This window comes from Phalacrocorax carbo, chromosome 1 (assembly GCF_963921805.1).
Source record: "Phalacrocorax carbo chromosome 1, bPhaCar2.1, whole genome shotgun sequence".
Classification (NCBI taxonomy): Eukaryota; Metazoa; Chordata; class Aves; order Suliformes; family Phalacrocoracidae; genus Phalacrocorax; species Phalacrocorax carbo.
The window spans coordinates 173,353,073-173,373,959 of record NC_087513.1 but is presented as its reverse complement, the minus strand read 5'-3'; the positions used below and the strand labels follow the sequence as shown (position 1 = coordinate 173,373,959).

Sequence of the window (20,887 nt, the reverse complement as noted above, 5' to 3'; positions counted from 1 at the left end):
AAAGACTCCTCTGATAGATAAATCTTAAAACCATCCTTACAAAACAGAGTTTAAGTCCCTTTCTGAATATTCTTTCTCCTACTTTGCTGTAGAAATAACCTTTTTGATAACCATTGTGTTACTCTGCTTTAGCAAACTTAAGGCATTATTGACCAGTCATCCTAATGGCACAGAGACATAATGAAGTTGACACCTCATTCCAGATGACTCTTACATGGGATTTTTTTCATTAACTTAATCTGTAATTTCCCTTTCATTCCCAACCTTCATCTTCTGTGAGACAAAAAGCTTTACTCTTTCACTGTATCAAGTTTTCTAAAATTTCTTGATGGATCAAAATCCTGTCCACACGCATTCTACTATTTTTTTTCTGTAATAGTAGTATTAAAGCATAGGGTGGTTTTGTTTTTCTTTTGTTTTCCCTTGGAGACCATCTAGGCAGATTAAGGAATGTTTTTTGACATTGTGTTACGTGACTATGTACACGCATGCACACACGCTTTTGCTGAAATAGCCAAGAAACCAGAGGTTCTATCTGGCCAAGTAAAAGCAAATATGACAAAGAAACTCTGAATGGTGCTACAGTGGAGGAGTTACTGGTAAGCTCAACAGTGTAGTAAGGTCAAAAGAAAACTGACTCTTCATGACCTTACCAGTACAAGACAGATCATACACATGTAAGCTACTTCAGATTTCCAAAATACAAAGTAACAAATTTTTTCTGAAGGTAACGTTCATGACTGGGTTGATAAGCTTGTTCTGGAAGCACCCAGCTGATTGAGTAGGCTTACAAAATCATCAGAGAACTACAGACTTCTCTGGAAGGTATAGAAAGTAAGTACAGAGAAGTATGCATAGCCTGTGTTTAGACAGGTTTCCAGTGTGTGGGCTCTGTCATTGAGCATCAAACTAATTGAAGGTCTGAAGCAGTCTACAGGAAGGCATTGCCATTTATTTTGTGTAAAGGCAGAAGATATGAATTTGTTCTTTAAAGTCTGATGGCTGCAAGACTTGTGACTTGTAGATAAATTTCATTTGCGTGTTACATTGCACATCAGTTGGCTGGATGACATGTATCTTTGTGAAGGCTTACTCATTTTGGAACAAAACATTCTTGCCGGGATTGTAAACAATGTGTATAGCAGAACAGATTTAGTGTCATGTCTGCAGCCAAACGTACAAAGTGTGGAGAATGTAAGAGTGCTCAAAGTATTTTTGTGTGGTAAAATGAAAATAGGAACATAGAGTCAGGGAGCAGTGATGAAATACTTAAAGTACCAGCACTTGAAAAGCATCCTCAAGCAAAATTGACAGCAGTAGTCGATAAGCAGATAGATAACTGGCATTTAGCAGTCTGAGTGCAGTAACTGAGAAAAGATGTCATACTATTGAAAAAGAAAATTGTTTTAAAAAGAGCGACCTTTTCATGAGCTCAGTAGGCAGAATTTCCAATCTCTGCTCATGCAGCCTGTGTGGGAACAATGTCATTCATGCATTGGACTGTTTACTCATACATGGATGCCTGCAGAGTGATTATAAAGTGCATCGTAATGGCACCTGTTTGTTCTGTTCAAGTTAGTTCCAGTGAAAATTGCTTCCTCTTTGTGCTTTAGAAACATTCCCACATCTGAAATCCTCAGGGAAAATATTTCAAGTAATCCCCTTGTTTTTGTTAAATGCTCTCTCTCAACCCCACCTAAAGATCAGGTGCTAAATAGGGTGGAATTGTGTTGCAACTGCTATTTGACAAATGACAGCTAACATAACAGCCATGCTGGGTTAGAGTAAAGGTTTATCTGGCATTCTAACAATTTGTTCTTAAGTGACTTCTGTGTGAGAAGTACCGTCTTGCGTTTAATAGTTGTCAAAGGATTTCTCTGCTGAGTTTATTCAGTATCCTTTTGAGTAAGTGTTAATTTTTAGCATCCACAACATCTTATGGTAAGGAACTTGGCAGCTTTCATGTGTGAAGAACAACTTCTATTTGTTTTCATTCTGCATCTGCTAGCTTTATTTAATGCCTTATTCATCTGTTGGAAAATACAGTGAATAATTGATTCCTGTTCCCATTCTCTGTGCCACTCATGATGTTACAGGCCTCTCTTATTTCTCTATTTTCCTCTTTTCCAAGCCCTAACTTGCTTAATTTCTTCCACACAGTGCAACTGCGTAAGTGCATGATGTTGCTGGTTGTCAAAGGTAATCCTTGTTACGCTTCTCTGATGCTTTACCAGTTCTGTTATATTCCTTGTGAGGTGAGGTACTAGAATGGTAGTCAGCGTTCAGTATGCAGGCAACAGCGTGAAACTGTAAAGTGACCTGATTTCTGTATTTTCTCTATTGTTTTCACAGTAATTCCCAAAATGTTGCTTTTGACCATTTTTTAAAACTGAGTTTTCATGGATTTGTCTCGTATAACCCCAAGATCTCACTTGTGAATGAAAACAGCTACAAGTTCATCATTTTATGTAGGGTCATTTTTATAAGCTGTGATTTACTTTGTATATATGCCCTTTGAATTTCATATGTTATTTAATGCTAATATTCATAAGGTTTTCTACTGTTCTTCACATCACTCTCATTTTCTACAGTCCAGTGATTTATTATTCTTTCAGTAAACCTTTTTACCCCCCTTTTTTGAGATTGGCTGTTAAGTATATTGAGTAGAATGAATGAAGTCCACTTCCAAGTGGAATATTATTTATGTCACCTATTATTACCTTATAGTGATATTCTCAAAAATATACCTCATTTCTGCTTTTTGAGAGGAGCCTGTGGTTCTGAATGACTGTGGAAGTCAATATACCGTTGTGGTCTGACGTTTCTTCATATCTTTAGGTGTGGGAAAAAGCCGTGTAGCTGATATCCATGATATCCCAAATGGATATCCCAAAGAATGTGCCATTAATACCAGTGACGTCTAATACTACTTCTCCCTATCGTGTGTAACACATGGTGGTGAAGACTCATTAGTATCTCACCCATTAAAAGACTTCAGTGCATATATTTGCATCCTGAGAAAGACACATTGATCTAACATTTTTAAAAAATAAGGTATACTGTAAGGTCGTTGTCATTTGATTGTGCATTAACGACATATTCAGAAAAGCTATGGACTAAGTTTTATACGTACTGTGTTTTGTCATTATAGTGTTGAATTTTCCTAAGGATGTTTCAAATACATGTTACAATAGTTACATAGATAACGATACTAATACTTACTGAACTCTTAAAAATACTGTATTGATTTCAGAAATTTATACCTGTAATGAACAGGACTAGCATGTATTCTATGTTTATTTATTTTTGAATCATCAAAACCTCTCTTATTTTCTTGTAGGTATAGACAAATGCAGCTTGACACAGAAAGCAAAGTAGTTGAACTTCTTCACCAAAGTAAGTTAAAGTCCTTTGAAAGTGAACACATTCAACTCATGCAACAGGAAACAGCTAAGAATCTTGCACAGTGTCAAATGGAATGTGAGAAATATCAGAGAAAGCTGGAGGTATGTTATATAAAGAGACACTTTATGGAGTATTACATAGTTGTTTTCAATTAGAATTTAAAACGGAAAAGCATGGGGGGAAAAATATTAAAGGACATACATGGCTGAATTAGTATCTCCACCAAATTCTGCTGAAGCAGAATCCAATGACAAAGCTTATTAAGTTTGGCCGGTTTCATGGGGAAACGATTTAGGGGAGAGGAAGAAGGCAAAACAATCACTCCTGGAGGGACGTTGAAGACAGTACCTCATTCATGTGAGAGATATATATGCTTGTATCACAAAGCTGCTTATGTCAGTCTACGTGATTACTGGAGGGAAAGAAGGCAGTTATACCAGACGGTTATGGTGAATTCAGTATCATTATTAAAAACTAGGATTTGTAATAGTATTGTTACATAATAAAAATACTTTTTATTGATACACAATTCTGGAACAAATTCTTACAGCTGAAGAAATCAAGGAAAGCATTGAAAAAACCTAACATTGCTTATCCGATTGTGGTGGGTTGACCTTGGCTGGCTGCCTGTCACCCACCCAGCTGCTCTCTCAATCCGCCTCCTTAAGGGGAGCAGGTAAATAAGCTGAAAAAGCTCGTGGGTTGATACAAAGATAGGGAGATCACTTACCAATTACCATCATGGGCAAAACAGGCTTGACCAGGGGAAACTTAATGTCACTTATTACGGATTGAAATAGGTTTGGATGCTGAGAAACAAAGACAAAACCTAAAACACCTTTCCCTACCCCTTTGTTTTCTGGGTTTAACTTCCCTCCTTCATTTCTGACTCCTATACCTCCCCCTCCCCGAGCAGTGCAGGAGGAGATGGGGAATGGGTGTTGGGGTCAGTTCATGACAGCCCCTCTTTGCTGCTCCTTCTTCCTCCTCACACCCTGCTCCAGTGTGGATCCTCCATGGGCTGCAGCTTCCTTCAGGAGAAAATCTGCTCTTACCTGGGCTCTGCACAGGTTGCCCTTCCTTCTGGGCATGTCCACCTGCTGCAGCATGGGGTCCTCTGTGGGCTGTGGTGTGGATATCTGCTCTGGTGTGCTTTCATGGTCTGCAGGGGGACAACCTGCTTCACCATTGTCTTCTCCGCGGGCTGCAAGGGAATCTCTGCCCTGCCACCTGGGGTACCTCCTCCCCTAACTTCTCACCTGGGTGTCCACACCAGTGCTGTTTCTCACACGTTTTTCCCCGTACTCCTCACTGCCATGCTCCATTTTTGTCTTAAGTACATTTTCCCCGAGGTGCTGCCACCACCTTGGCTGCTGGGCTCAACTATGCCCAGCTGTGTCTGGCTTGGGGCAGTCCTTGCCTCTCCTCACAGAGTCCATCCCTGCAGCCCCCCACTGCCAGCACCTGAGCACCTATTCACATAGAGTTGAATGACCTGGACCTTTTTATCTGTACAAGCTTAGAATTTATTACCTTTCAAACCTGTACTTTCAAAAATGTATCATACCCTGTTGACCTATTTTAATATCGAAAGGTGTCCAGTATTCAGCAGAGCAAACTTAATTTAAAATGAAATTCATTTACCTGCGCAAAGTTAGTACCAAAATCATATCACTGAGTCCCATTTGTGAGATTTAAATGAGATTAGCAGTGTATGTCTCAAACATGTCAGGATACACACCGGACCGGACAGAATAAAAATCTTTTTTTCCAAGTGCCAGCTGTGGCAGCCTTCTTTTTCTGAAGGATGCTGTTCTTCAAATCCCCACATTTTTAGTGCTGAACCTGCCTAGGATGTTTATGAAAAGGAACTATAGAGTGGAAACAGAATCAGAGAGTTTTAGATAAAATGTAATTTCTTGTTTTGTCTGTATTGGGACATTCAGATCCTGGCTGATGAGGTTAGTTGTGGTCACAAGCACTGGGAGTGCAGTTTTGCTAGACTTTGAGGTTGCTAAACAGATTTTTAATTGCACAGACATGTCTCAACTTTGAGAAGATAGTTAAATTTGAGTTATATTTCCTTTGTGAATATTTATTTGATCTTAATAACATCTTGAACATTTGGCATACAATTCTACTAACACTTTCGGGACTTCCTTTTCTGTAGGGAATGATGCTTTGAAACCAGTGCTTTTTTGTTAAGAAATGTTCTTGCAGAATTTAAATATTTTATGTCTGAAGCTTTTACTTTTGTTCCTTGTGACTGAATTCTTAATTTTGTTTTAATTTCCTTTCTTATATATAGTATCACTGTACTACAGGTTTTTTCTTACCCTTCTTATAGGATATTGATCTTAATTAATAGTGTAGTCCCTAGTATCTTGTGGCTTAGCTACAGCTGCTTTGTGAACCACTCTTGTTTTTATTTGGATTTCAGCAGAGAGTATCGTTTCTCTTCCTATGCTTGCTATAACTAGGAAACAGATGGTTTATATGTTGCCAGGTTTTAACCTATACATTTATTCTTCTGTGATACTAGACCAATCTTTTTATATTCAAGTGGCTTTTTTCTCTAAGCATTGTTCATTCTTTAGTGTTTTTGACAGTGAATCTGGTATTACTGCTGCATACACTATGTATGTATCTCTGTATCTCAAGATCTATTACGGATCTTATACAGACCTTTGTAACTTCTACTTTTTAATATGTGCTTTTTAGCTTAAGTTTAGCGGATTACGTATTTACATTAGTCCTGAATGTTAATTGTATATTACCTTTCAATAATAAGTAAATAATAAGAATCTGGTATATCTTAAATACCAAATTTTTATAATTGTGCACTTAGCATTTTGTAAAGGAACTTTCTTTTAAAGTGATAACTGAAATCTGAATCCAGTTAAAGCCACAAAAATACATTCATTTACACTGTTTTGACTGCTGTGTATTAAATTTTTAGCTGTTACCTTCCTTTTCCTAACACTGCTTTAAGATTCTTGTAGCTTTTTCAGAGGAGATTCTTAGAATTGCTAAGGCCTTAGGAGATAGACATAAGTGATAGGACCTGGAGTGTAATCTGTGCAAGATAATATAGTTGAAAAAATAACTGCTTTTTAAAGTATTTTAATCTTTCCCATGAAAAAGTTACATCAAATATTTAGTATAATACTGCTAGGCATTTCACATGCATTATATTTTGCCTCTTTCATAAATAGCTGTCATGCTGAATCCCTGATCTGTCCATTATTCATTCTCACAGGTGCTTACTAAGGAATTTTACAGTCTTCAGTCTTCCAGTGAAACACGCATTATTGAACTTCAAACACAGAATTCTGAGCTTCAAGCAAGGCTAGATACTTACGAAAAACTTGAAAAAGAGCTTGATGAGATAATATTGCAGACAGCAGAAAGTAAGTTCTGTCACAAATTATATCTATCTTAGGAGTTTCTAGTATTATGACAAGATGCTTTGTTTCTCATGGCACTTGGAAAAGTATTACAGTGCCTGTCGTTCTCCCTCCTTATGCCTGACAATTAAGATGCAGCAGTTATTTTGATAGAAAATATTAATGACAGGTTTCTAAATGTATTTGTAAATATGTATCAAATAAACATGAACTTAGACATATGGATATTTAAAATCACCTCAGTGTTTCTTTCTCCCTCGCTTCTCTTCTAATCATCCGTTGTAATTAGATACGTTTTGTAGGATTCTCCTATTATTTAAGTATATTCTGAATACCAGGAAACCCTCTTTGTTGACAGACAATTATAGGTTTCATAATACAGTACAGTGATTAATGTGAATTTTTGAATGAAGTGTGGTGGGGGGGGGGAAGCTCTTCCTTATGTTGAATTAATAATAATTAAGCATTAAGTAGTTGCTTGTGGCAGATCAGTCTGTTCCAAGTACTAAACCCTGGATTAAATTCAGGCCTCATTACTCTTGAAAATTTTTATCTCCAGTTGGCAAAAGTAACAATATCTATTCTCAAACACACCAAAATTTCTGTGAGATATCTATTAATTTTATTCTTAGCCTAAATGAATCCACAAAGGAAGTAATTTCTAATTTGAATCTAAGATTCTAACCTTGAAGTCTTTTAGCATGTGTGTAAAAAGAGAAATTAAGATTTCAAACTAATTCATATCTCTTCTTGTCTTTTTCTGTTTCTTTGCTCCTCCAAAAAATAATCACAATTTAAAAATAATGTTTTCCAGGTAGAAGATGAGTGCATAAGCTTTATATATAGTGTAGAGCAAAGTATGTGTTACTGGGATGCAGTGCTGTCTGTGTATCTTTAGTAATTAGACTGTACATACTTTATTAATTTTATACACTGCAGCTTGTACTTGTTAGGATGGCAGGACTACCCAAAGGTTCCAATCTGACCATAAGCATGTTTTCTATATACATGCTTATGTTTTAGTCGGTAACATGTTTTTTGAAGTATATATATAAACTTCCCTAAGGAGTATTTGTGTATTAATATGGAATTTTTGGACCGTACCTTCATTTTTTCCAAGGAGAAGGTAGAGTTTAGAATGCTGGTTTTTGTTTATGCTGGCTTACATTTTCTTATGCATCTTGGGATGGCAGTAAAGTTTTTTAGAGAGCTAAATCACTCTTAACTTCTTCTTAAGTATGTATTTTAATTGCAATTTATATTCTGTGCTACAGAATATGACTTAAAGAACCGAAAGTTTACAAATGGACTGTTCTGTTAGAATATAATTAATTTATTTTCTGATTTTGTTGGAGAAAAAAGGAGTTATAATTCAATATTATTTAAATATTAACTATATTGATATACATTAAATAATTTCCAATTAATAACATTGGTTTTTTCTTACTATTATTATAATGTATTTGATATTGCAAGTTAGAATTAATACTCATTAAGACTGAATTTTGGCACCAAAGTGAACTTCTGAGGAAAATCAGAAGAAATAAAAGTATTTATTTTTAAAAAACACTTGGAATGAGAACACAGACATTCTTCTACCTGTGTCTCAAATTATGTCCTCGTATTTGCATGTCATACGTAGCTATACATAGAAAAGTAGTTGAAAGAAAGGAAACAAATTATTTTTCAAATTTAATGTGTTCTGGAAATACTACTCCAGTCTGTGTTTCAAAGAATATAATTTAGGCTAAAGCACGGTGTGGAAGAAAATTAGAATTTTCTGTGGACTTTAGTGAGAATAAGATTTCACTCTTCAGTCCTGTGGTCACTTCTGTATATATAAGTACCATGTAGTATTTTTTTCTTCTCCTCAAGTTATGAAGCCTCTGTTGTTTTACAATATTTGGGGGTGCTGGTGGAAGTTGGGTTCTCTGGACTTTTTAATAAACTGTATTTGCACATGTGAAGTGTTTTTTTCTCATATAATCATATAAGCTTTTTATTTTTTTCCTTTGGAGAATGTGCATGTGGAAGAGATCACTGAGTTGTGACTGTTATTCCCTCATCATTATGCCTCACTTTATTAATACTGAAATAACAGGAAACAGCTTATTCAGGAAACTATCAAGAATTTATGTAGCCACTCCTTACAGCATCTGAGTGGTTTCCACATGAATAACCACTGTAAACTTTCTTGGCATTTGTCTATTCCTCCTTTTCAGGGTAAAAGCTTCACTTTGGGGTAATTTTGTTGTAGACCAATTGTTTGATTTTTCTTGCATCCGTTGGTTAGTATCTTTTTAAGAAAAAGGTTGAACCCTCCTGTATCCTCACAATGGCACTTTTTTGCTAAGTAGTGTAAAAAACTGTTGTGAATAAATATCCAGTAACTTGTAAAACTTATATTTTATACTGCAAAGTCAGATGAAGAGCCTGGAAAGACATAAAAGAAGATAAGAGAAGCACATACTAGTACAGAATATTACTTTGGCTTGATATCTACAACATTTCCAAATTTTTTTTTGTGTTTGTCTTCACGATCTGACATTTACATGGACACTACTGACAGAGATGAATTTGTAGGGCAGGATCTTACTGACATTTTTCTGAGACATACAACACTGAATTTATTACCAAAAAGAAGGATTATGACAAAGGCAGGTTAAATTATTTATTTATGTTTTTTTTCTGAACCAGAGGTATTTAAGGCACTGGAGAATTCCCCATCATAACTAAGACGGCCTTGAAAATCTGAAGTTCTGGTGCCTTTGTACTGCCACATCAGTAAACTTTTTCTGTCATGCTTACTGGAATTTGGTGTTGTTTTTCATGTAACTATAAATGTGACTTATCACAAGTGCTCTACTAGAGGCTTTTCTCATTCTAAATGTGTTTTAAGAATCCTTGTTTAAAATAGCATTAAAAGGGTATTACACAGGCAAGGAAAGAAGCTATAGCGCTGTGCGAGGTGTTGAGAGGAGAAGGTATTTCTGATTTTGAGGCACTTGAGTATTAGGAAAGAAGACTCAGATAGGACTGTCACATCATTTCCTATATTTGTTTATTCTCCCTCTCTCACACCCCTGCCGCTTGCCCTTTCTCTTTGTCCCCCTCTCCCCCTCCTCTCTGTCCCCTCTCTCTGCCCTGCCTACCTCATATACACGCGTTGTCTTTTCCTTCTCTCTCCCCGCCGCCCCCCCCATCTTACAGGAGAAAAGAAACCTGAATTACAGAAGCTGAAATATTAAAACCTGTACACATTTTAATCTTGCTACTACTGGGCTTTCTTTTCAAAGCAATTTCAATGTGTTTTAAATCTTTAGAAATACATTTTCTAGAGACAGAGATTATTTTGAATAATTTTACTTTGCATAAACATAAGAATCTCCTTCTCGCCTTTCTCTGAAGATGGGTATGGTGTTTGTTTTCCGCAGGTTATCAGAAATTTATGATCACCACAGCCTTTCAAAAATGATAGTGAGCAGCCTCCCAGTAACATCAGCTCCCTCAGCAACCTCACATGTGCCTCTTCTGGTCCTATGGACTTGTTTATGTCCAGTTGGCTTAAGCACTCCCTAATTTTATCTTCCTCTTCTTCCTCATGTATGCACAGAAAATTAATTCTTTAGAAGAAAAACCTACACAACCTAACCCTGTACTTTTAAACTTCTAAACTTAAACTTTTACTACTAGTGTGTATTTTGTGACTGTACTAATAATATGAATATTCAAGGACACTGAACTCTTCTCCTTTACTTTCTTTCATATTGCATAAGTCTTATGTTAATCAGAAAAATAAAAAGTGAAAAGCATGCCAGTGTTTTAGGAAACTAATGTATGGTTCTGTATTAACGCTAATTGTGAACAAATTGTTCCACTGAAGTCCAGAAGGTTACACCAATTGAAAATCTAACTTCTAGAAAAATGTTTGTGTGTATAATTATAAATAGAATTGCTTAGAAGTTTGTATGTTCATGCACTGTGATTATGTTCTTCAGCAGTACCTTTCTGCAATTTTTTGCAGTGGAAAATGAAGATGAAGCTGAAAGGGTTCTCTTCTCATATGGGTATGGTGCTAATGTTCCTACAACAGCCAAAAGACGACTAAAGCAAAGGTAAAAAAAGTGCCTCCTGAACTTACTCGTTCAAGATAAAGTAAATTAAGATATGTGCATTATGTTTTGTCTTAGAATCCAGCCAGTCTGATTAACAAAATGACGTTTTTTAATGACTTTTTATTCCAATACAGGAAGAGAATGAAGACTAGGACCTGTTAATGTGGTTGATATATATAAATGAGCATATACATATTTTTCTAGGTCATTTTAAGACGTTTTTTCCTTGTGTTTCAGAAAGATGAATTTTAATTGTATAAAACTAAACAGCTGTAAAAACAGACTAGTTATATTGTTTACATTTATATAATAGGAAATAAGTTTTTAATACCCTAAAAATTATTGTATGTAATCGTAGCAAAAACACATCTGTCAGGAAATTAAGGGAGCCAAGGTTTCAGAGCATCACTGTTTCATCTTTACAAACACAGGATCTGATTCTAGTTATATTTCTTCAGTTTGCTCTGATACCATTTGATCAATAGATAAAAATGATGCGTCGGCTGAATAACATACCTCTTGATCACAGTTATTTTTAAATATTAAATTTATACTATGCATTGTTTTTAAGAAATTATAGTGACATTTGAATGGCTCTTTGTGAGCATAAAGGCTCCAACTAATTGTGAAGTATAGGGAATGTGGATTTATTTATAGTATTTTCAAACTGTGACCACAGCAAAACTTTTGCTGTTGTTCAACATATGTATAGATAGTATAAAAAAAAAAAAACATAAGCTAAGATTGGAATCATGGAATAGTGGGATGATTTAGTTTGGAAGGAACATCTGGAGGTCAGCAGGGTCCAACACCACGCTCAGAGCAAATCCAATTGTTCAAGAGCTTGTCCAGCTAAGTTTTGATTTTCTCTATGGATAGAGATTCCATAACCTTCACAATATCAGGTCAGAGTAGTGTGGGGTTTTTTTGTCCAGAAGAATCCTGTCTCCAGCCTGGCAGAGGAGACACCACAATTAGGATGGTGGTTCTCCCAGGATTAGACTTACTCCTTGCACTTTAAGTGTGTCTACAATTTGCTCAAATTTAGGAAAGTCAATTTAGGAAAGTGGTAGACTTTGACCATGCTGTCTTCTACCAAGATGAGAAACACCACCACCATTGGTGGACACACAAAGAAAATTATAAAGACAGGGCGAATAGGTACCATATCTTCACAGTGTACATTTCTACCATTCAGGAGCTGGAAGTGCAGTTTTTGTGATGTATAGCTGTTTTTTACTACAAGTATTAGTTTGTTTAGTTGGTTTTGTCCTCTTAACCTCCACCTTCTCCATGACAAAAAATATTCAACATCAAAAGTTACTGATGAGAATTAAGGGCAAATGATGGTCTGTTCATGTTTGCAACAAAGATTTATGGGCCATGTACTATTTCTTCTGCCCTTTATATTGGTTTTCAAGTACATGCTGTTGATATGATTGTCAATCAGAGTAGACCTGTTGTGCACCAAGTTATATATTGCTGACAAAAATTGTAAGGATTTTATGTAGTGCTTAACTTTGGCATAGCTTAATTTGCTCTTTCACATTTTTAAGCCTCTTCAGATTTTTTCCTTGTAAGATTTCTTTTTATATTGTATAAAATTCAAGAAGAAAAAGAAAGGGGAGAGGGGAGGGGCAAAAAATTCCACAACCCTGTTGTATGTCTGGTTTAGGAAACTGTTGAGTGTTCTATAGCATCATTTCCCAAAACTTCAGTTCCTTCCTCCTCTGTCAATAGTTTGGGAAAGTTTTCTGAGTTTCAGCTTAGATCCTTCTTTTTCCCTTATTAGATTCAGTTTAGGTTATTTGCATATAAAAGAATCCTGCTAAACCACCCCTGAATGGTGAATCTGATGATCAGTAAGCCAGGATTTCAGATGTGCTTAGAAGTGGCTCTATCAGAATGCCTCACATGCTCTTCTCTTGTTCCAAAAGGCATTGGAAGATAAAGTTGATTTAATCCTTTATAATGTTGTTGGAGACTTCATAGACTTTCTTTATCTTTTAAAATTAAGAAGATTTAAAAAGCCATAGAAGTCTACGTATGGTTTACCTGCTGCTGTTCTGACTCAAGGAAAACTGCCATGCAAAAAATGTGTGTGATGTCTTTGGCTCCCTAGGCTTTAAAGCAGAGTCTCTGTGACACTAACTTCTATGTTTAGAACCATTAAAGAAACACAGATAAGTTTTCTGCGCTCTGGTATTGCTCAAGGAAAGAGAATCTAGTACAAATGTGAAGAATCTTCTTTTTGGAGTCCACTACCTGCTCTTTAATTCCAGACATACAGGATCATCAGTGAAGAGCTCTTTTAAGTTCACAGCATGCACTTCAGGCTCTGAAACTTTGTACAAAACCACATATTCAAGCATTGTGCATTGTGGGGTCTATACCTCTTTGCCTACTTGCCAGAAACAACTATTTCCTTACTTCAGATGTAGGCACCATACACCCATACTAGTAAATTAAACATACCTGGGAACATTCTGAAGCATCGAGACCAAATGGCATGTAGTAGCCCACTCCATAAAACTTAACTCTCAGAGCAGGTTAGCTGCATGTAAACTACATTTTGGCAATGATTGCTTGCTCACGCTAACTCTTCAGCTATGCCTTTGGGAGAGTGTTAATGAGTAAATGCCAGAATACTACCAGGAACACTCTAGTGGTTTGCTAACAATAAATTATCACGTTTCTAGTATAGCTGGAATCAATGTTTTTCAGAATAACATGTCTTTGCAGGTCAGCCCCTTTGTCCCTTTGCTTTAAATTTAAACTAGTCAAAAAACATATTGACAAGCATACTTGAAAGACATACTTGTATTTATCCTTAAATACTTGCAAAATCAAGTCAAGTTCACTAAATAGTTGTAGCTGGGAAAACTATGAAGGGCTACATTCCCAAAGTTGCCATGGGAGGGTATCCATGTTTCCCCTTGCACTCTAGTAGGTAACGTAGAAGATCACTACCTAGAGATACCAGAGAAGTGGTTAATTTCTCTTTTGTGCTAGATGGGTTCTTAACAAACATCTCGTATCTCCTAAATAAAAATCCAAATATGGGGATAATCTCTTTAGCAAGGCTTGTTGTGACAGCACAAGGGGTCATGGTTTTAAACTAAAGGAGGGTAGATTTAGACTGGATATAAGGAAAAAATTTTTTACAATGAGGGTAGTGAAACACTGGCACAGGTTGCCCAGAGAGACTATGGAGACCCCATCCCTGGAAACATTCAAGGTAAGGCTGCACGGGGCCCTGAGTAACTTGATCTGGTTGAAGATGTCCCTTCTCACTCACTGCAGGGGGGTTAGACTAGGTGACCTCTAAAGGTCCCTTCGAATGCAAACCATTCTATGATTCTATGAAATAACTTGTTTGGAGAACTAATTTCTCTCTTTCTCAGTTACTGTTTACACAGTGTAATGCTCCTTGTAGGAGGAACTGAGAACACCAACCTCTTAGTGAATGCTCTTGAGAATTTCAGGTAATTCCTCTCACACAAGGCAAAAGTAAAACATTTTATGAAAGGGTAGGTTTATAATACAGGTGAAGAATATTAAGACTTCTGCCAAATGTAAGAGTGTATTCCTTTTTACTGAGGAGAAGGTAGAGGTTATTCCTGGTCAAATTTTCAGAGAAAGTTTAGAAACTCATCTAGCTTTACACGCTCTTAAGCCTCAGCTTAAGGGTAAATATAATCTCACTGTCAGTCTGCTTTAGACCACTTACACTCTTACAGATTCAGTATCATGGTCAAGAAATGGATAACACTTTGCTATCCATTATCTGGAGACTTGCAGTCTTACAGTTTCAGTTTATGCATGGTAAGCACTGAGAGTCTAAGATCTGAACTGGATTGACTTTTCCCTTTCTTCAATATACAGGTTTCTGGAAAATGGCACATTTGATTGGAAGGATAGATTGTTGTGGAGAGTCGTTAGTCCAGTGGTTAAGACATGCTAAAAAAGGGCATTAGGCCTGTTTATCTTCCTCATTTTTAGAGCTCTGAATTTCCCATGTCACACTGTGAAATAAATTGGTGGCTAGAGTACCTAAACACAGAGGAGGGGTATGGTGATAAACTCTATAGATACAGTTTTTATAATAAGCCACCAAGCTGCTGAATCTTAGAAAGATGGCAGGATTCGTTACAGGCCACATACATTTAGACATCTAATCATAGGTTTAACGCAGAGACTTGGCATCTAACCTCCTGTTATAACCAGTTTAGTTCTAATCAATACAGTCAATGGAGTTTGGAGTACATTTCAGTTCACCATCCAGGAGTCCGTTTTAGTGGAATATAGTCAGGCTCTACAGACAATATTGAATAGGACTAAATGATTAAGAACAGCTTCAAAGACTACGTTAGATGTTTGGAAGTAGGATCTACAATTGTATACTGAATCTTCCCATTGCTGCCTATCAAACTATGCTGTTGAATTTATGAGAAACTCTTTTGACTTTGGACAGAAAACATGCAAGAGGTTGAGGATCTAATTTTTTTAACAAGGGTGTTTAAGTAACTCAATAATTCTTTCTTTTCACTTCTAAGTTAATTTGTGGATCTGCATAAGAGTTTATTTTAAAAAAAAAAGTGGCAATAACACTTCACAGAATCACAGAATCGCAGAATCACAGAATGGTAGGGGTTGGAAGGAACATCTAGAGATCATCTCGTCCAACCCCCCTGCTTGAGCAGGGACACCCAGAGCAGGGAGCACAGGACCACGTCCAAGCAGGTTTTGAATGTCTCCAGGGAAAGAGACTCCACAGCCCCCCAGGCAGCCTGTTCCACTGCTCTGACACCCTCACAGGAAAGAAGTTTTTTCTCATATTGAGGTGGAACTCCCTATGTTCCAACTTGTGCCCATTGCCCCTTGTCCTGTCATTGGGCACTATTGAAAAGAGCCCAGTCCCATCGTCCTGACACCCACCCTTTAGATATTTATAGGTATTTATGAAATCCCCCCTCAGTCTTCTCTTCTCCAGGCTGAACAAACACAAGTCTCTCAGCCTTTCCTCATAAGGGAGATGCTCCAGTCCCCTGATCACCTTGGTAGCTCTCTGCTGGACTTGCTCAAGGAGTTCCACATGCTTCTTAAAATGGGGGGCCCAAAACTGGACACAGTACTCCAAATGTGGTCTCACTAGGGCAGAGTAGAGGGGGAGGATAACCTCTCTCGACCTGCTGGCCACACTGCTTTTAATGCACCCCAGGATACCATTGGCCTTCTTGGCCACAAGGGCACATTGCTGGCTCAGGGTCAGCTTGTTGTCCACCAGCACTCCCGGGACCTTCTCAACAGAGCCACTTTCCAGCAGGCCAGCCCCCAGCCTGTACTGGTGCATGGGGTTGTTCCTCCCCAGGTGCAGGACCTTGCACTTGCTCTTGTTGAATTTCATCAGGTTCCCCCCGGCCCAGCTCTCCAGCCTGTCCAAGTCTTGCTGGATGGCAGCACAGCCTTCTGGTGTACCAGCCGCTCCTCTCAGCTTGGTGTCATCAGCAAACTCACTGAGGTTACACTCTGTCCCATCATCCAGGTCACTGATGAATATGTTGAACAGGACTGGACCCAGCACAGACCCCTGGGGAACACCACTAGTGACAGGCCTCCATCCAGACTCTGCCCCATTGATCATGACCCTCTGAGTTCTGTTGTTGAGCCAGGTCTCAATCCCCCTTGCTGTCCACTCATCCAACCCACACTTCCTTAGCTTACCAGTGAGGAGGCTATGGGAGACAGTGTCAAATGCTTTACTGAAGTCAAGACAGACAACATCCACTGCTCTCCCTTTGTCGACCCAGCCAGTCACGCCATCGTAGAAAGCTATCAAGTTGGTCAAGCATGATCTCCCCTTGGTGAATCCATGTTGACTACTTCTGATAACCTTCTTGTCGTCTACATGCCTGAAGATGACCTCCAGGATGAACTGTTCCATCACCTTTCCAGGGACGGAGATGAGGCTGACTGGCCTATAGCTCCCCAGGTCTTCCTCCTTGCCCGTTTTGAAGATTGGAGTGACTTAATTATTTAGCATATTAAATGTCAGGCAAAACAATTTTGCCTTTGTTTTGAAAATGATAAAATACTACATTTTTCAGTGTTCAACTGCAAAATGTATATTAATGTGCATTTTTTTTAAAAAAATTTTAAGGACAAGCCAATTACAGTGATTCCATGACGCTAAAAAGTAAATACTCAAAATTAGTTGAAACATTTTTGTCATGACTATTGCAGTTGTGTAGTATTATACAAATTATATAGGTAATTACTTTGTAAAAAATAGTACAATGGCATAACTGTGGGAATGCTATTACAGTGCTGTTAAGTGTTTTAATATTTTCATTGTTTTTCTAACTTTGATCATTCTGTATGTTTCACTGTAGTTTATATATATTAGTATTTATGCACTGGTGAAAAATTAAGACAATAATGTTCTGAAGTATAAATGTGAGAATTTCTTTTGCATATTCTGGAAAAAATTCAACTTGAACTTGCTTTTTATTGGCACAGTGTTCACTTGGCAAGGAGGTTACTGCAGCTAGAAAAGCAAAACTCATTGCTTGTAAAAGATCTGGAACATCACAAGGAACAAGTAACACAGATTTCACAAGAGGTAAATTACTGCTACAAAAAAATCAAATCTGTAGAGGCTGTAAACATTGCAGAACAGCTGTTCATAAAATGAAATATTTTCTAAAGAGTGTTTATTATCTATTTGATGTCAAAAAATGGCCTCTTAATTAACCAAAACCCTATGTTAAATGTTTTCAAAGAAGTTTATATTGTATTTTGAAACGAAGATCAAAAGAGGGATTACTTTACAGGCTACACAAGAATGTAAGCCAGACAGACAACGTGCTGATTTCTGAACAGAAGACCAGCTAGCCAAACTAGTTTGTTCTGTTTGATAGTTAATTTTTCAATGAATACTTTGTTACTTTTTACACAGCTCTTCTCTTAAATCACTTTTGAAGATATTTCTGTAAATCCTTTTCTACGTGGTTCAGTTTTTGAGTCTTTTGAATACACCAATCTAGGGATTGGTGCTTTTTAAAAATGCTAACATTAATTTTTTTTTTACTTTGTAACAATGAGTTTAATTGCATGATCTTTTAAAATTCTGTATACAATACCTGAAATCATGTATTACATTGGCATGGAGAACAAACACTAAACAAAACTGAGCTTGAAATCTCCCAGAATTAGGGTGAGCTGATTTTTTGAAATATTTTTAAGATTGTCTTCTCAGTTTCTCTTAGGAACCAAAGAACTTCTAGATTTGCTATTAGATATTGCCACCATATGGAATTTCTAGGCTGACTGTTTCAGGAATGTGGTTAAAAACAGTTTGTTTTTTAAAGCCACGGTAATTATAACTTAGGATAACAAAACCCAAGTTCTTCACAGTGCAAATAGTTGTATTTTCTGCATCTTTTAAAATTACATTAATTTTATGCATTTTATATGTGTATATATATGATTATGTGTATTATTTCAATGAAAGATACATTAACAGTGAAGTTTTTGTACAGTTTTTTTTTAACTGATACTTCAAATTTTTATGGATTCTTCCTAGGTATATCCTAATAATTTGTATATGACTAAAACGTAGCTTTCAAATCTTCTTGACTTGAAGACACCAAGAGATTTGTGAATCCACTGTGCATCCTTCGTATTCTTCCCTATCACTATTCTTTCACTATCATTAATAATAATCTATGCTTTATTTCTCACTTAAATCTGGTTTCCACTTCGATACATTTCTTCTTACCCACAGTGGTTTTATATTTGCTTCTAGATGGTGAAAGATTCGGTACCAGTGACCTTAGTTCAAATTCCTGCAAAATTCCACTGGAACATCCTCACCTCATTTTTATTCTCCCATGAGATGTCATGTAGCCTTTTCTTGATCTTTGATCATATCATTGTATAGTTCAAATCAGAATGTCATCCAGTATGAAGTTAAATGCCTTGCAGATCACTAACGCACAGCTATTAAGCCTATTAACATCAAACTCATAAGGTTAAATAAAATCTTTTAAGACCTGCTTTCTATTAAACTCATGTCTGGCATTCAGGTCTGAATGTTTCATCAGATTTCTTTCTTTCTTCCTTCTTTTTTTTTTTAACTTTGCACATGATTATAGGCCATTTTTTTTGATAACAATTACTTAAGCCATTCTGCTTGCACATACTTCAATATGTGCCAAAGAGTTTACACTTGTTATTAACGGACTGGAAAATAGTTCATCATTCTCATGTCACACAAACTGATCATCTGACTTCTTTTGAAACAGAGGGAAAAATTTATTGAAAACTTCTGTGTTTTCTCCAGCATTATGTACAGTTTTCCTGTATCTCTGCCATAATGGGTTTTATTGTTTCTAGGATTTATTTGCTCCCATTTTTTTTCATTCTGAGAGTTCTATGCCTGCTAGTATCAACTTCCCCCTTGAAGTTGTAGATCCTCTTGTGAATTTTCTGTATTTCATATTTTATACTGATTGCTACCCATTATCTTCCTTTAGATAAAGTTCTTAAACTTCTGTTTGCTGTCTTTACTGCATCCCCTGAGATAAGATTTACTCAAACCTATTGCCTTTCTTGATTATATTTATTTATTTAAGAGCAAACCAGATATACTGTAGACTACAGCAAGCTCAGGTAGCCCATTATGATTCTTTTTGATTGACATTTTTTTCAGTCATCTAGATGAAATCTAGTCCATGGATTGAAAGTCAGTGCCAAAGTGATTGGACCAACTTTTCTTTTGAGCTTGGATTAAATACTGGTATTTCACTGCAGTATTTATGATACAACATTTTTTTTAAGCTCTTTAAAGGATGGAGGAAAATAAAAATATTTCAATAACTACAGTGGATGCTCTTTCTAAGATTCTTTTTTTGGACTGTCCTCAATTGCTGTTGAGCTCTAAAGAAAGGAATCATATTGATCTTCTGGGAAAGTTCAGCAATACCAATAAGAAAATACTGACTTCTCCATAACTTCATTCATTTGATGGAGGTCTGCTATAAAGCGCCTGCTTGAAAGTTGGAACCCTGTGGAAAAGCTCAGCTGTTGAAAAAAACTTGTCAGTCTTCAGTTAGTCCCAGTATAGTTTGTCGGGCTTTATTTAACTGCAGGATCCTATCTATTTTCAGGTCTCTGATACAGGATTAGAAAAGAATTTTCCATTAAAATTCTCTTTCTGTTGCTTTGTATAGCAGTGACCTGCAATGTTAAAGTAGGTACTGAGACTAAATTTCATACTACAGAAGGTTTGTTGACCATGTCTAGGACAAACAGAATAAAGGAATTCTCATGACTCAATCCTCAACTAGTGATAATCAGCTTATTGCCTCTGCAACTCACTTCATGTTACTCTTAGTTTAAGTAAGCGGAAGCCTATATATCAGCTTCTGCAAAGTGGTGACCTGCAATTACTACATCTAGCGTCCAATCTAAATTTTTTAATAAATTCACTTTGCAGAGGCTTTGAACAGCAGTTCAGAGTCTCTTGTGTCCAGAAGGCTAATATGGTCTTTGGATGACTTAAAAAGAAATACTGAGTCAGTATACAGTGAAATGATATCCTAATTAAAGAAATTTACTAAGCTGATACATTTGGCTTGCTGCTGAATGACTTTTTCAAGGCTTCATCATGACGTTGTATTTGTGCTTTTTGTATGCCTCAACGGAAACATTTTTACCAAAAGCAGGTTTACATCTCACTCTGAAAGAGAGAGTGTAGATCAAGCTGAACAATGATGAAATCCTTCAGCTTGATGGAGAGGTCCATTCAGGGATAAATAATAAATGTCCAATTGCAAGGTATTAGATTTATCACTTAAGAGAATGACACAGAAATACTTAAGTAAATCTTGTACACTAAGGCAGAAAGAAATCAAATTTGCTTACAAAAAATAATGCTTTTGCTCAAGCATAATGCTT

General features: G+C 36.7%; 1 protein-coding gene across 2 annotated transcripts in view; it reads left to right on the top strand.

The window, feature by feature from the left end:
• Positions 1-20,887, top strand: part of PIBF1 (progesterone immunomodulatory binding factor 1) — a 130,912-nt gene that overhangs the window by 70,099 nt on the left and 39,926 nt on the right. For both annotated transcript variants that reach the window (XM_064440748.1, XM_064440749.1), the window contains exons 11-14: positions 3,341-3,506; positions 6,665-6,815; positions 10,837-10,927; positions 17,447-17,549. In XM_064440748.1, the coding sequence (XP_064296818.1) occupies positions 3,341-3,506; positions 6,665-6,815; positions 10,837-10,927; positions 17,447-17,549 (511 nt within the window). The remainder of the gene's footprint in view (positions 1-3,340; positions 3,507-6,664; positions 6,816-10,836; positions 10,928-17,446; positions 17,550-20,887) is intronic.